Raw genomic sequence first — 14,695 nt, 5'->3', positions numbered from 1 at the left:
CTTCCTCTCCCCCCAAGATGAGTGACTGCAGTTTTTAAAGGCCCTAAAACATCAATATAATGCTGTAGTATTGTAATGATAGTTTAAGCATGTTCTCTGAATTCCCAGCTTTCGTTAAAAAATAAGTAAGTCTCTATCCCATTCCCTTTTAGAAATATAGGGGAAAGGGCATATCTTCTCAAAGGAAGGAACTAGAGCCAGCTAGAGCCAGCGTGGTCTAGTGGTTAAGAGCGGTAGTTTGGAGCAGTGGAGTCTGATCTGGAGAACTGGGTTTGATTCCCCACTCCTCCACATGAGTGGTGGAGGCTAATCTGGTGAACTGGATTTGTTTCCCCACTCCTACACATGAAGCCAGCTGGGTGACCTTGGGCTAGTCACAGTTCTATTAAGAGCTCTCTCAGCCGCACCTACCTCACAGGGTGTCTGTTGTGGGGAGGGGAAGGGAAGGGAAGGCGATTGTAAGCCGGTTTGATTCTCCCTTGAGTGGTAGAGAAAGTCAGCATATAAAAACCAACTCTTCTTCTTCAAAAAGAAAAAAAAAGAAAGCTGGGAATTCAGGGAACCTGCTTAAAGTATTATTACAACACTACAGTGTTATAGCAATGTTTTAGGATCATTTAAAAAAAAATAAGGTGGATGCTGTGACACCATCGATAACAACACCAATGATGACAGCACCCTTCCTGAAAATCCTTATTATTTAAGCCACATGAGGCAGACAATAAATTGACTCCACAACTGTAAAAATGCATAGGGAGGGCAGATGTCCAGCAGAACCCTGCCCAAACCGATTCTGATGCCTGTGGATCAACTCCCAAGAAAATCAGGAGTAACTCAATAATGCAGAAAAGGTCACATTCCTGATGCAAATAGATCAGGGTTGCCCAAATTGTCACCTGCCAATTTGAATTCAGCCTGTTATTTATGTATTGTGGACTACTTTGGGGGCTGTGGCTCAGTGATAGAATATTTACTTTGTATGCAGAAAGTTCCAGGTTCAATCTGCAGCATCTCTAGTTAAAAGGATCAGGTAGTAAGTGTTGTGAAAGCCCTCCATCTGGGACCCTGGGATCCCATTGCTCCTGACCGGAATGATTTACAGCTAAACCTTTCCAGGCAGAAGCTGATGTGACTATTTCCAAGCCTTCCCATCACAATGATTCCACAACTGCCCTGGGTAATTTGTTCCACTGCTTAGCTATTATTATGTTTGGAAAATTTCTGCTGACATTTTAAAAAGCTAAACCTTTCCTCCTGCCATTTAAGTTCATTATACTTGGCCACACAGGAAAGGGGGTGTAAGAGTAGCCCCCAGTGCTGCTGCTCCTACCATTCCATGATCTCTGTCTTCTTTATTTTTCTGTTCTTTGGTGGCTCTGAGTGAGACTGTCAAGGGGCAGCTAGGGAAGATTTCCATTCATAAGCATAGTGGACTCTCTAGCCTGGTTTACCCATGCAGACAAATGATGGGAGTAGAGGAAGGTTGAGGTGATAGAATGCACTGCAGAATGACAGGTTCCTGGTTTGAATGTACCTTTTCATAAAAATTCTACACAGGCAGAGAACTGGCACAGGAGGGAGAAGAAGAAGAGTTGGTTTTTATACCCTGCCTTTCTCTACATTTAGGAGTCTCAAAGCAGCTTACAATCACAATCCCTTCCTCTCCTCACAACAGGCACCTTGTGAGGTAGGTGAGGCTGAGAGAGTTCTGAACAGCTACTGGCCCAAGGTCAACCAGCAGGCTGCATGTGGAGGAGTGGGGAATCAAACCCTGTTCTCCAGATTAGAGTCCTCTAAATTTCCTTGCTGCTCTAGTTTTCTATTCACAGGGAGTTTTTAACATATAGGGGCATTCCAACTTCTACCTGTTTGCCAACGGACTTGGAGAAAAATGGCCTGCCCTTTTAGTAGAGGCTTAGTAAAGTAAAGGTCCCCTGTGCAAGCACCGGGTCATTCCTGACCCATGGGGTGACGTCACATCCTGACATCACATCCAGACTTTGTTTGCGGAGTGGTTTGCCAGTGCCTTCCCCAGTCATCTCCCCTTTACCCCCAGCAAGCTGGGTACTTCCCAAGCTGGATACTCCCCTTTACCCTTTACCCCCAGCAAGCTGGGTAAGGTAGAGGCTTAGAGGGCTGTTATTTTACCAGGTGCTCTTATTTACCACTATGTTGTAAGCTCCTCTAGGATCACATTAGGGGGATGCCTTTTAGAAGGACCTGTTGCTAGTCTGCTTATATAGAGAACGGGGCAGCTCCTGCTTCTCTTTGCAAGGCAGCAGTGCCTGCAGCCCAGCAGAGATAAAAGGAGCTTCCTCCCAGCTGCTACCTCTGCTGATTTGGTACCCAAGTGGCTTCTTGGGTTGTCATCTCTTCAAAGATCCACAATTGTGATAACATACTTTCATAGATACCAATTCCTAATGGTGTGTGGAAGTATGACTGTTAACATCATCATTCAATGTGACATCATCTGGCCTCCCCCTATGACTCTTAGATTCTGCGATTCAGGGGAAGTGGCAGTTTTAGACTGAACATGCCTCAGTAGCTGGTGATTCATTCAGATCTATCTGGAATCTTTAATGCCTCTCACAAATCTTCATATGTTATGCTATTTAAGATGTTTTAATTGTATGCTTGAAAGTACAAAGCATGAACAAGAAGTGGATCCAAATTTGTGTTTGCAAATGTGCATCCTAGACATACATGTTAGGAAACCAGAGTGAATGGTGGTGGTTATCTGTCACAAGTATACTTAGTGTTTTGTTTCCATATACAAATGTCTCAGTAACAAACATCATATCTGATGCTTCGGCCATCAAGAGGGCACTTTTCTAACCTGCAGAACAAGGTATTCAGAAGTGTTATCACCTTTTGCCTGGACCTCAGCATATTGGGCTTGAAGCTACCAGATCAGAGAAAATTGCAGCCAGTTCAGTATCTTCTGCCTCCTTAAGAATGTGGACTATCTTAGACACATAACATCAGTGCTCAGCTCCCTTTATTGGCTTTCTCTATAACATATAGTGTAGGTCAAGATCAGAGTTTTTTTCTTTCAGAAACAGGATTATTTACAATCCTACAGATTTGGGAAGAGGACTTTGATCTGGGGCTCCTAATCTCCAATTGGAGTTCTCTGAACCAACGGGGCGGGGTGGGGGACACTTTTCTGCCTAGGATGTAGAGTCTTTGAAGCATGATGGTTTTATGTGTTCCAGTGTCTTATAACTATTTACTAGTTCCTGTTTTCTGCTACTTGTCCCTGGGAAATCACTCTTTGCCTCTATTTTTAACCACTGGAGAAATATTGGGGGTGCCATTTAAAAAATCTGAATATACTCCGAAGTGTATGAGTTTTCCTTTCACCCCTCCTCCTAGCCTGTCCAGCAAATAAATGTGTTTGAATTGCAGCTATTCTGTAGTAAATACAACCAGATCCATTCTGGGTTTACACATTCTTAGTTTGGAAAAATGTCCTGCTATGATGCTGCTGGAAAGTGCTGTGAAGTCACAACCGATTTATGACAACCCCTCATAGGGTTTTCAAGGCAAGACATGTTCAGAGGGGGTGACCCTGGACTTCCTTGGTGGTCTCCCATACAAATACTAACCAGGGCTGACCCTGCTTAGCTTCCGAGATCTGACAAGATCAGGCTAGCCTGAGCCATTCAGATAAGGGCAATGCCCTGGGTCAAACCAGATTCGTTGCTGGGAGATCTGTGAGTTAAGTATTCCAGCTTTTTTTTTTTTTTTAATGGAAGAAGTGCCTAGGGAAAGACCCAATTAGGTTTAAACCTTCTACCATGCAGTCTTGGTGATCAAAACCGATGGCCCTCCAGACAGTTATTAACCCCCTTTCTTTCTCTTCCCAGGGTAATAACAGTTTGCAGGACTGATTGAACAGAGGAAGCTATGAAATTACTTTACACTGAGTCATACCCTTTGTCCACTTAGCCCAGTATTGCCTGCACTGACTGGCAGCAGCTCTCCAGGTGCTCAGGCAGAGATGGGACTCCCCAACACCTGCTGCTGAAGATCCATGAACTGTAGATAGTAGGGTTTGAACCTGGGACTTTCTGTGTGCTAAACATGTGCTCTGCTGCTTAGCCACAGCCCTTCGTTCCCCCACCAAATTATACTCTGAACTGAAATGGATCCTTGTTGGGAAGATCCAAGTGTATGGGAAGGGCTGAGGGGTTTAACTCTTCCATAGTTGTTCTAAAGGAAACCAGTCCCCCTTGAACTGTAATAGCACTTTAAAGGTCTAATGACATTAAAGCATGAGGGTGGGGGATTCCAGTGTACAAATCTATGCTTTTAAAGGGAAATAGTGGGATGGATCCCTTTAACTTTCTCATATAATCTTGTCTGATTCCTGTCCTTACTGATGCCCTGGTTCACCATGGCTTTTGTTTATACTGAATCCATGATCCTCAGCGAAGCCTTTTTTGGTGGTCAAAAGGGCTCCCTCCTAAATCTTTCGCCACTGGAAAAGCTGATGGGATCCAACCCAGTGCCTGGGCATGGGACCCAGTTAGTTTAACCTTCCCCCCAGTTAAATTTCCTTTCTCCTCTCCATGCAGCCTTGATCCAAATTTAGGCCCTGCAGAGTTGAAATTTTGCATTTAAAGGCCAACAGAGATCTGTGAGCTCTGTCTTATTAGTATGGCCCTTAGTTTACTAGCATAGTCTGCTTCAGATGGTAGTGCAGGACACGCTGTTGCAGATTAAATGAATATGGTCTATATCAAGCAGAGAATTAATTTCAGCAATGTGTAATGTGCATGAGAGCCAGCATGATGTGGTTGTGGGAGTGTTAGACGAGGATCTGAGAGACCCAAATTCAAATCCCCATTCTGCCATGGAAGCTTGTTGGGTAATTGTTAGCCAGTCACTCTAAACCTAACCTACCTCACAGGGTTATTGATAGGATAAAACAGACGAGGGGAAAATAATGTTGTGAGCTGCTTTGGTCCCCATTGGGGAGAACAGTGGGGTGTAAATATCTAAATAAGTACGTCCGAATAACCCGCAATGTCAAGTAAAGGGAGGGAGGCTGGGAGAAACTGCGAGGACAAATGAGTGGGGAGGAAAGCGAGGGACTGAAGCAGGGAGGCGAGCGAGGGCCAAATATATATACGGCCAGTGAACCCAAGTGAAGTCCACAGGCCTGTGGTCTGCCACCCCCACCCCCCAGGCTGTCCCCGATTGGCCCCTTTGAATAGGGTCCAGTACAGAGAGGCAAGCGACCAGGCAGGAAAGTTCCCACTGGGGGAGCCAGTGTAGCTGCAGCAGGCTCCCCAGACAGCTGCTGCTATTGTGCGGAGTGCCCGGCCAGACCCATGGGAGCCAGGTATGCTGCCCCGTCACCCAGGACACCCCAACTCGCCTTGTCCCCGCCTGGCACCCTCTACAGCCACCCCCTGCACAGGCCAGCAAACTGGGACTTCAGGTGAGTCCCAAGCTCATGCACGTGGTAGTCTGTTTCCATTAAAGCAATAAATATTCTTGTCACACCTTAAAGACTTCCACACTTTAAAGACTTCCACAGACAGAATAGGGAGGAGGGTGTTCTTTTTCTCCCTTACAACTCCCCTTGCAGCCTCCCTACCCTGGGAAAATACCTTCCTGGGGCCAGAAAGCACTGCTGGGGGTGGTACAGGAAAGATCTGGGAGCCCACCAACAGTGACATGTGGAGAACCTAAACAGCTGGTAAAGTCTACATTAATATAAAAGGAAATGAAAGAGGGAAGATCTCGCATCCCTACACTTATTGGTGCTAAATGGGAGAGAAGTGGGGATTACATTATTTGGTAACCACAGCAGGGAAATTTGACGTCTATTGCCTACCCCTGTAGTAAAATAGTAGACGTTTCTCCATCAGACATCGAAATGCTTTGGTTGTTTGGCTCAAATAAACATGCATCCTCTCTCATCTCTAACCTCCTTCCTTCTTATTAATGTCCAGCTTTGGACTGCTGAAGAGATGAGCAAGCAGACCTGGCCTAGCCTCAGTTTTACTGCATCTTTCAACGCAGTAATTTGCGGCCGAGCTTTGTTACAAAAATAAAAAGGCTTCTTCTATAACTAGGGTAGAAAATAGCCATTGTACAAAGCAGGGCTTTCAATTAAGAGGGACCTATATTTAGCTCTGTTTGAAACGGCAGCCCCACCCATTGGAGCCAGATAGAAACGGGTCATAGCTTCTGCCATTCCTGTATTATCTTGTGTTGTTTAATAAAAGGAAATGGTCACACTGCCCATCCTTTAATGTTTTAATAACAACCACAAGCAAGCAAACATGTGTGGGCAAAGGTTGGGCTGATGGCAGTGACCAAGCAAATTGAGCAACTGAAGAAGGCCTTCCTCTGGCAGTGGGTAGGCGCTATAGCTACTGCCCTGGTTTTCTTACAATGTTATGGATTCCTTGGATTCATTAATGAGGAGATCACTAATGGAAGACAAGCTCCTCCAAAACACAGGTCATTTATATCTATGGTTGCCAAGTCCGGGTTGGGAAATATCTGGAGATTTTGGGAGTGAAGCCTGGGGAGGGGAGAGACCTCAGCAGGGTATAATGCCATACAGTTCTCCTTCCAAAGTAGCCATTTTCTCCAGGGGACCTGATCTTTGTAGTCTGGAGACTAGTTGCAGTTCTGGGAGATCTCCAGCCACCACCTGAAGGTTGGCAGCCCTATCCTGACTTTTCCCCCAGTGGGGACCCAAAGCAGCTTATATTGCTCTCCTTGCCTCCATTTTAACTTCACAACGATTCTGTGAGGTAGATTAGGCTGGGGGTGTACGGGTGGGAGAGTGGGGAGTAGAACCTGGATCTGCAAGATCCTAGTCCATCCACTACACTGCACTGGCTCTCCCTTTCTGCTCAAAGTATAGGTTCAGGAAAGAGTTGGACGTGTTCTAAAGTGACTTGTCTGTGCACTGTAGAACATACACCAGAATACTTAGCAACATGCAGTGGCTCCATCACAAACATGTAGGAGTTCCTTGGCAGAAAATGATGTAGAAAGAATTCCCTAAAAGGGGAAGGGGCCCTTTGAAACCACTAGTCTAATGGTATGATCTGCAGCAGCTGCATAGGGGTGTGCTGCAGAGCCCAAAGACATAGAAGAAAGGACACTTACCCCCTGCCACATCTTTTGTGGCATGCAAAAGCCTGAGAATTTCAAATGCCACAGGTGATGGGAATGGCTTTATTGGTCTCCAGCCTCAGGCACAGCACCCAAAACAGTGGGTTAAAGAGTTTGTTTTATGTTGTTTCATTTTATTTTATGTTAGTTTTCTTATATGCTGCCTTTCAGCCTTAACAGGCCCCCAAGCGGCTAGCAATATAAAAATCAAAATTAACAATAATCATTGCAATAAAACAAGAGCTTTTAACAACTATTTACACTTAAAAAGAACAAGTATGTTAAAGCCAGCAGGTGCTGTCCCACAATCAGCTGGTTCAGTTGAAAGGCATTCCTCAAGTAGGATGCTGCTGTTCTCTTCTCCCAAGGGAGGGAGCTGTAGATTTTGGGGAGCTGGAAAGACCCTCCCATGGGTGCCACCCAGATAAGGTCTGTTTCTCAATGTTGGCCTGGTAGCCATACCCTGTGACCTGTGACCCTGTGGGCCTGTCCTCCTAATCCCATTTTACAAGAGCTGATTGCGATTCTTCATTGGTGAACGATATGCACTCTACAAGTGCGCATTTTCTCTCTTATATTTAGTTGTAATATCTGAGAAGGAACTGGTTGGCTCCTATGTGGATGATGAAAGCAGCAAAACTGAGGCCACCCACAGACAAGGTCGGGGTCTCGACCTATTTGAAGGACTTCCCAGGTGTGCAGAAAAATAAAATGCTGTAAATTTGCCAAATGAAAAATGAAAAAAACCAAAAAAGTCTGATGGGGACTGAAAATGCTCTAGAAGAGGCGCAATGCTGAGCACAATGTCAGTTAAAGGGAAAAGGAGGTGGGGAAGATAAATTAGCCTCCTTAAACCCCTAAAGAATTTAGATAATCTTGAAGGGGTGGGATATCAAATTGTTTCCCCATCTGCTATTCTTCATACCCACTCTCTCCTCAGTTTGTATGTTCTTGGGCTAAACTATGGCTCTGAAAGCTTGCAAGGGTACACCATGGTGAGGCTAGTTCTGTTGTTAGTCACAAACTGCCTTTTCTTTTTATCTCTTTACCATGCAACTGCTAACACAATTCTTATTATTTCGTTTAAAATTTCTTTTATTATTTTTTTATTAACACTTTAAAATTTACAAACATTTAACATACACATACAGATACCAATTAGGCTTCTTCCAGGAAAATTGATGAGCAATTCTACATCACCCAAAATTAATCAATACCTTGACTTATATGCTATGAGCTTCTTTTCTCACTTGCTATCAGTTTTCTAATTATTTTAATTACAGATTACAAATTCTAACTTCAAACATTTTAAACCTTATCCACTACTTCTATTTTAATCTTATAACTCTGCTATAAATTCTTCCATGTTTATTATCTATTTTCTATAATCAAAATAACACTTCCAATTCTTTTGAAATTCGTCTATCGTTCTCCCTTTCAACATGCTGGTTAATTTAGCCATCACTGCATATTCTGCCATTTTTTGTTGCCATCTCTCTAGCTCTGGAATATCTTCTTGTTTCCACACCATTGCAAGAACCATTCTTGCCGCAGTCGTCATGTAGCTAAATAAGTCCCTGTGGTTCTTTTCCAAATTTTCCGGTTCTATTCCAAATAACATGGTTTCTGGATTCAAAGGAAACTGAACTTTCAATACATCCTGCATTTCTTGATGAGACTGAATCCAGAATTTATTTACTTTTTTACACAACCACCACAAGTGAAAGTAAGTCCCATCTTTCTCTTTACATTTCCAGCAACTGCTATCATATGATTCATTCATCTTTTTGACATCCATTGGAGTTATGTACCATCTGAAAAATTGCTTGTACCAGTTCTCTCTCAAATGAACGCTAGATGTAAATTTGATTGATTTAGTCCATAATCTTTCCCACTGTTGCATTGAGATCTCTTTCTTGAAATTCTGCATTTATTTAACCATACATGTTTTGACTTGTTCTTGTTCTGTCTCATATTTAAGTAACAGTTTGTATATTTCCCCCAAGATATGGTCTGCTTCTTTATTTATTAAGATTTCAAATTCTGTACTTTCTTTTAATTTGCCTTGTTGGTAACAATCTTGTTTAAATTTCTCAATCATTTGATTATATGTTAACCAGCCTATTTTTTTCCCTCTTTATTTCTTCCCACGATTTAATTTTACTTTGCTTATTTAGTATATCCTGATATCTTATAAAGTCCGTGTATTTCTTTTCTCCCTTGCTTAAATAAGTATCCGTTGGAGACATCAAAAGAGCTGGTGTTGGGCTTAATCTGTTTTTGTTCCTAATCCAGATCTTCATCAGTCCCTCTATTATTACATGGTGTTGTTTTTTTTTAACGTTACAAAAATCAATTTTTATTAGACACAAAACTGCTTACAGGGGCACTTCCTGCTCATCGAGGCCATGCTGCCTTGATCCAGCCAGGCTCACCTATGATTATGCTTTCAGTGCCTCATTGTAAATCATTGCCAAGGCCCCAAGGAAGGTCACATATTCCTGGAAGTTCACCACCTCATCTCCATTGCGATCCAGATCCTTCATCAGTCCTTGGATCTCGCCATCATTCGAGTGAGGCCCAATGGTCAACTCCTTCTGGATCAGTTCCTTCAACTCCTTCTTGTTCAGGGTGTTCTTGTTACCTTCTTTGCCTGCATACTTGTGAAAAACAGCAACCAGGAGATCGAGAGCTTGGTCCAGGGGGCAGGCCATCTCGACAGTTTCACGTTAGAAGTTTATCAAGAAAGCAGCAAGTGGGAAGATGTTGAGTGCCAGGAGAAGGAAGAGACCTATTATTACATGTTTTTGACCAAATATTTTTTATTTCTTTGCCTTCCATAGATAATAGTGGAGACCACGATCCCATGTTCCTTTTTCTATCTTCAAAATTTTTTGTTCTGGGTCTTTGATCCAATCAACAATCCAAGATAGTCCTGTCACTTGATAATAAAGTTTCAAGTTTGGTACTGTTAGTCCTCCCCTTTTTTTTCCATCTTGCAAAACTTTAAAGTTAATTCTTGGTTTTTTCCCGCCCCAAATAAATTTATTAATTTGTCTTTGCCAGTCCGCAATTGTTTTATCCCCTATGTATGTAGGTAACATTTGAAAGAGAAAAATCAATCTTGGTAAAATGTTCATTTTTATCACTGCTATTCTTCCCATCCACGACAATTTCAATTTTTCCCATCTCATCAGGTCTTTTTGAATTAGCAACCAAGTCTTTTGAGAATTGTCTTTAAGTAATGTCTGGTTTTTCCCTGTAACATTAATCACCAAATATCTTACAGGCTCTTCTGTCATCTTACATCTTGTTTTAAATTTCTTTAAACATTTCTATGCTGCCTTTCCCAAGGCAGCTTACAAAATCATATCACAAATTCAGGCCTACCTTGGCTGCTCATCTAGACATTTTGATGGTTCATCCTGCTGATAATACCATGACAATTGTGTGTGTGTGTAAAGTGATGCAGAGGCAGGCGATGGCAAACCACTTACAAATGTCTCTTGCCTTGAAAACCCCACTGGGTCACCACAAGTCAGCTGCGACTTGACGGCAAAAAAAAAAAGTATCATCAAGTCGCAGCCGACTTATGGCAACCCAGTGGGTTTTTCAAGGCAAGAGACTTCGGAGGTGGTTTGCCATTGCCTGCCTCCTCTGCATAGCGACCCTGGTATTCCTTGGAGGATCTCCCATTCAAATACTAGCCAGGATCAACCCTGCTTAACTTCTGAGATCTGACAAGATCAGGCAAGCCTGGGCCCTCCAAGTCAAGGGTGCCATGACAATTACACTGTCATAAAACCAATATAGGTTTGTAGTGGGGGGTGTAGACCTGGTTCAGACAACATCAATGCATGGTTTATTTTATCTATAGTTGAATTATGAAACCAGGATTCACCTTGCAGATGATTATTCAAATCGTTCTTTGCCCCAACAAATACTGGCAGTATGTGTAGTTTCTAGTATGTTTGCAGAGGAATCTCAGAAACTTATTAAGGGACCCTTATGGCAGTAATGAAGGACAGTCTTCTCCAAAACACCATTTTCCCAGCCCGTACCGATCTTCCCATTTAATGTTTGGTCATAGCAGTCTTGGGTATGTTTAGGGTGCAAACTCAGCTTGTGAAGGGCAACAACGAAGCCTAACTGCCGTGGACCATGTGAGCTTAATGTGCACCCTAGAACACTTCCTAGAATCCTCTGCAGCACAGGGAGACAGAGATGCCAGGGCGTAAAATGGATTAGAAACTGTTCTCTGAAGATCAGAACCTTGAGAACTGTCGTTCCACGGCAAGCAGGATCTCTCAGTTTCCACATTAATGTACCTTGCATATGCTGGCCTTCCTCCCCACTTCAGCCCCTGGTACAGTGGTACCATTGCTTCTTTTTTAGATTGAAGCTGGGGTGGGGAAGATTCTGGAAATGATAGCTAGGTGTGGCTAACAGGCAGGCAGATCTGGAAGGCCAGATAAGAGCTGTTTCCTTTCCTGCAGGCAGCTTTCCTGCTTGAAGAGGCTGTGGGGGCGTGGGGGGGGGAAGCAAATGGCAGGGTTGTACCCTCTTCAACTCCTCCTGTTGTGTGAGCGGAGAGGGGGAGTAAGAACCCGAACAGGGTGTAATTTTAGCTTCCTGAAAGATAGTCTGATCCAGGAAGAGCTAAAAGGAGGGGAATAGGTAAAAATGCAAAGTTGTATGCAGCAGGAGGATTGGGGGGGGGGGCATTGAGTCCAACTGGCTTGAGTTAAAACACTCCTGCATTTGTCTGCACCTTTTAGAGGTGAAGTTACAGACCTGCAGTTCTAGCCAAGCAGAATGTGGAGGCGCTGTGGGAAGCTGAGCTTCAGAGGAAGTTTATGTGCTAGCCATGAAGACATGCAAATAACTGGTTCTGGGTTTGGAACTGGTCTGGCTCCCCCTTTCCCCTGTTCTACTCTGAATAAAAAGTCAGGGTCCTGTATATTATATTCACTGAACAAGAAGAGTTGGTTTTTATACCCCACTTTACCAAAAAGAGTCTCCAAGCGGCTTACAATCACCTTCCTTCCTTCCCCCACCCCCACCTTGTGAGGTAGGTGAGGCTGAGAGAGCTTTGAGAGAACTTTGACTGGCCCAAGGTCACCCAGCAGGCTACATGTGGAGGAGTGGGGAATTGAACCCGGTTCTCCAGTTTAGAGTCCGCTGCTTTTAACCACTATGCCATGCTGGCTCTCCCAGCCAGTTTATTGCATAAGCACAGAGTTTCGTATCTGGTTCAGAATTCAGCACTGAAAGAATCCCTGCTTTTAAAATGGAAGTTTCTAGCATTTATATTTGGTAGGACTGGAAGCCAGAAGGAGGAGGACATGTTCTAGTGGCCACAAGAGTGCAGCTGCAAACCCCCAAACCTAGGGTTTCCAACCTCCAGGTAGTGGCTAGAGATCTCCTGCTATTACAACTAATCTCCAGGTGACAGAGATCTGTTCACCAGGAGAAAATGGCTGCTTTGGAAGGGGGGCTCTATGGCATTACACCCCATTGTAGTCCCTCCCCTCCCCAAACCTGCCCTTCCTCAGGCTCCCCCCGCCAAAAAAAATCTCCAGGTATTTCCCAACCTGGAGCCGGCAACCCTACACAAACCTGTCCTTTATGTATGGTTGCCAACCTCTAGGTGTGTACAAACCAAAAATGACCTGTGCTGCAACAGGGTTGCTAAGACTATATAAAGCAGCATGGAGGCTCAATATATCATAAACACTATATTAACAGGAAAAGAGGAAGACCCAACAAGAGATGGATTGGCTCAATAAAAGAAGCCACAGCCTTCAATTTGCAAGATCTGAGCAAGGCTGTCAAAGATAGGACATTTTGGAGGACTTTCAGTCATAGGGTCGCCATGAGTCGGAAGCGACTTGACGGCACTTAACACACACACACACGCACACACATATTAACAAACAAATACAGCTACATACAAAAACCGAGTGCAGGTGGAACAAAGTGAGAATACATGCATGCAAAGCTACCAAGCCATATATACAAATATGACAATATTGAGAAGTTATATCTGTAGTGTCAAAACCGCTTAACACAGTCCAGCTGTATATGAAAAGCCTTAGTCCAATGAAGTGGACCCTATCCAACAGAGCAATAGGACGCGAATTCTAGATAATTCCAGCGTTTGATGTTCTTCTTCAGCTATCTGTTATTGGTACAACACAAATCTATTCACCGACTGTACCATGAGTGATTCAATCTTTAAGCAAGACCTTTGTGGGTTCAAACTTCATTCTCCAAGGTGGATGAGAACTCCAGGTGTGGTCTGGAGTTTCCCTAGAATTATAACTGCTCTCCAGGTGACAGAGATCCATCCCCCTAGAGAAAATGGCAGCTTCGGAAGGTAGACTCTGCGGCATCATATCCCTGCTGAGCTCCCTTCCTTCCCCAAAATCTGCCCTCCCCAGGCTCTGCCCCCAGGGATTTCCCATCCCACAGTTGGGAACTCTACCTTCATGACTACAGGAAAAAGGACTCTGAAAAATGTATGCAAATATATTTTGTTTACAGAATTAATTCCAGTTGCAGAATTTGTCTTTTCTTGCCACATACATTTATGTGCAGAGTATATACAATCCTGATTAGTAAAAGAGATCAAAGGCTTGCTGGGATAGGGCTCTACATTTTATACCTGTCATGTCTGTGGGCCATAAGCTGTGACTTATTTAGCAAATAGTTATAATTTGGATATAATGGACACCACAGTGCCTTCTTAGTAAAGGACTAAGTAAAGTCTAATTGCCGACGTTGTTTCTCACAAGACTTGTCCCTTAAACATATCCTTTGGGCCTGTCCAGTTATTGGTCTTTTTAGGAGGAAGTAAATATACCAGTTTTGTATTAGAATATTCAGTGACCTTTGAGGATGTTTATGTAGTTTTAAAATATTTGCCTATCTCCTGGAGACTTACTAATGGTCAACGAAAATGGATTCTTACTGTGCAATCTTAACTGGGGTGGGTGGGTCTGCCATGGCTGGGGATGATGCAGGAGCACCGTCTCCTCACCGGCTTGCTGCCAGGTGCAGCAAACTGAAAATGTGAGTTTACAGAAAACCCTGCGAAACTCCATGCCTGCCTTTTTGCAGGTGTAGCTTGGCACCTGCAAAAAAGGGGTATTCCTGGGCCAAAAGAGCATTGCGAGCTGACTAAAGTCAGCTTTGCCCCCAGGAATGCCCTCTTTGACGCCAGCGCGAGCCCTTGCACTGGGAAAACAGTGCCGGCAAGGCTGCGCCAGTGCCCATGACTTGTGCTGCTGCTTGGCTCCCCAGCACCAACGTTAGTTGCTCAGCGCTGGCATTAGTTCTAATTTAACTGCCGCAAGTGGCACTAACTCCGGCGCTGGGGTCACACTAGTTCCTGTCCTCCCCCCCCATGCCGTGTTAGGATTGCTCTGCCCTTGCTAAAAGATTAACAGCGCATTCCTGAAAGGAATGCCTGCGCTGGGCTTAGGAGACGCCACCTGGAGCAGAAAAACCATGCAACCCTCATAGAGTTGCACAGGAGATATGC

The 14,695-nt window shown here is 43.9% G+C and overlaps 2 protein-coding genes across 3 annotated transcripts in view; one reads left to right on the top strand and one right to left on the bottom strand.

Annotated features, from left to right (window-relative positions):
* Nucleotides 1–14,695, top strand: part of FMNL3 (formin like 3) — a 145,171-nt gene that overhangs the window by 37,666 nt on the left and 92,810 nt on the right. The window lies entirely within an intron of this gene.
* On the bottom strand, nt 9,591–9,863 carry LOC130479208 (protein S100-A6-like). The gene has a single exon (XM_056851572.1). The coding sequence runs from the start codon at nt 9,861–9,863 to the stop codon at nt 9,591–9,593; it is 273 nt and encodes a 90-aa protein (XP_056707550.1).

This window comes from Euleptes europaea, chromosome 1, assembly GCF_029931775.1.
Source record: "Euleptes europaea isolate rEulEur1 chromosome 1, rEulEur1.hap1, whole genome shotgun sequence".
Taxonomy (NCBI): domain Eukaryota; kingdom Metazoa; phylum Chordata; class Lepidosauria; order Squamata; family Sphaerodactylidae; genus Euleptes; species Euleptes europaea.
This window is presented reverse-complemented; position numbering and strand designations above follow the sequence as displayed.

Coding starts and splice junctions, on each gene's coding strand:
- LOC130479208 (XM_056851572.1), bottom strand. CDS start 9,863: ATGGCCTGCCCCCTGGACCAAGCTCTCGATCTCCTGGTTGCTGTTTTT.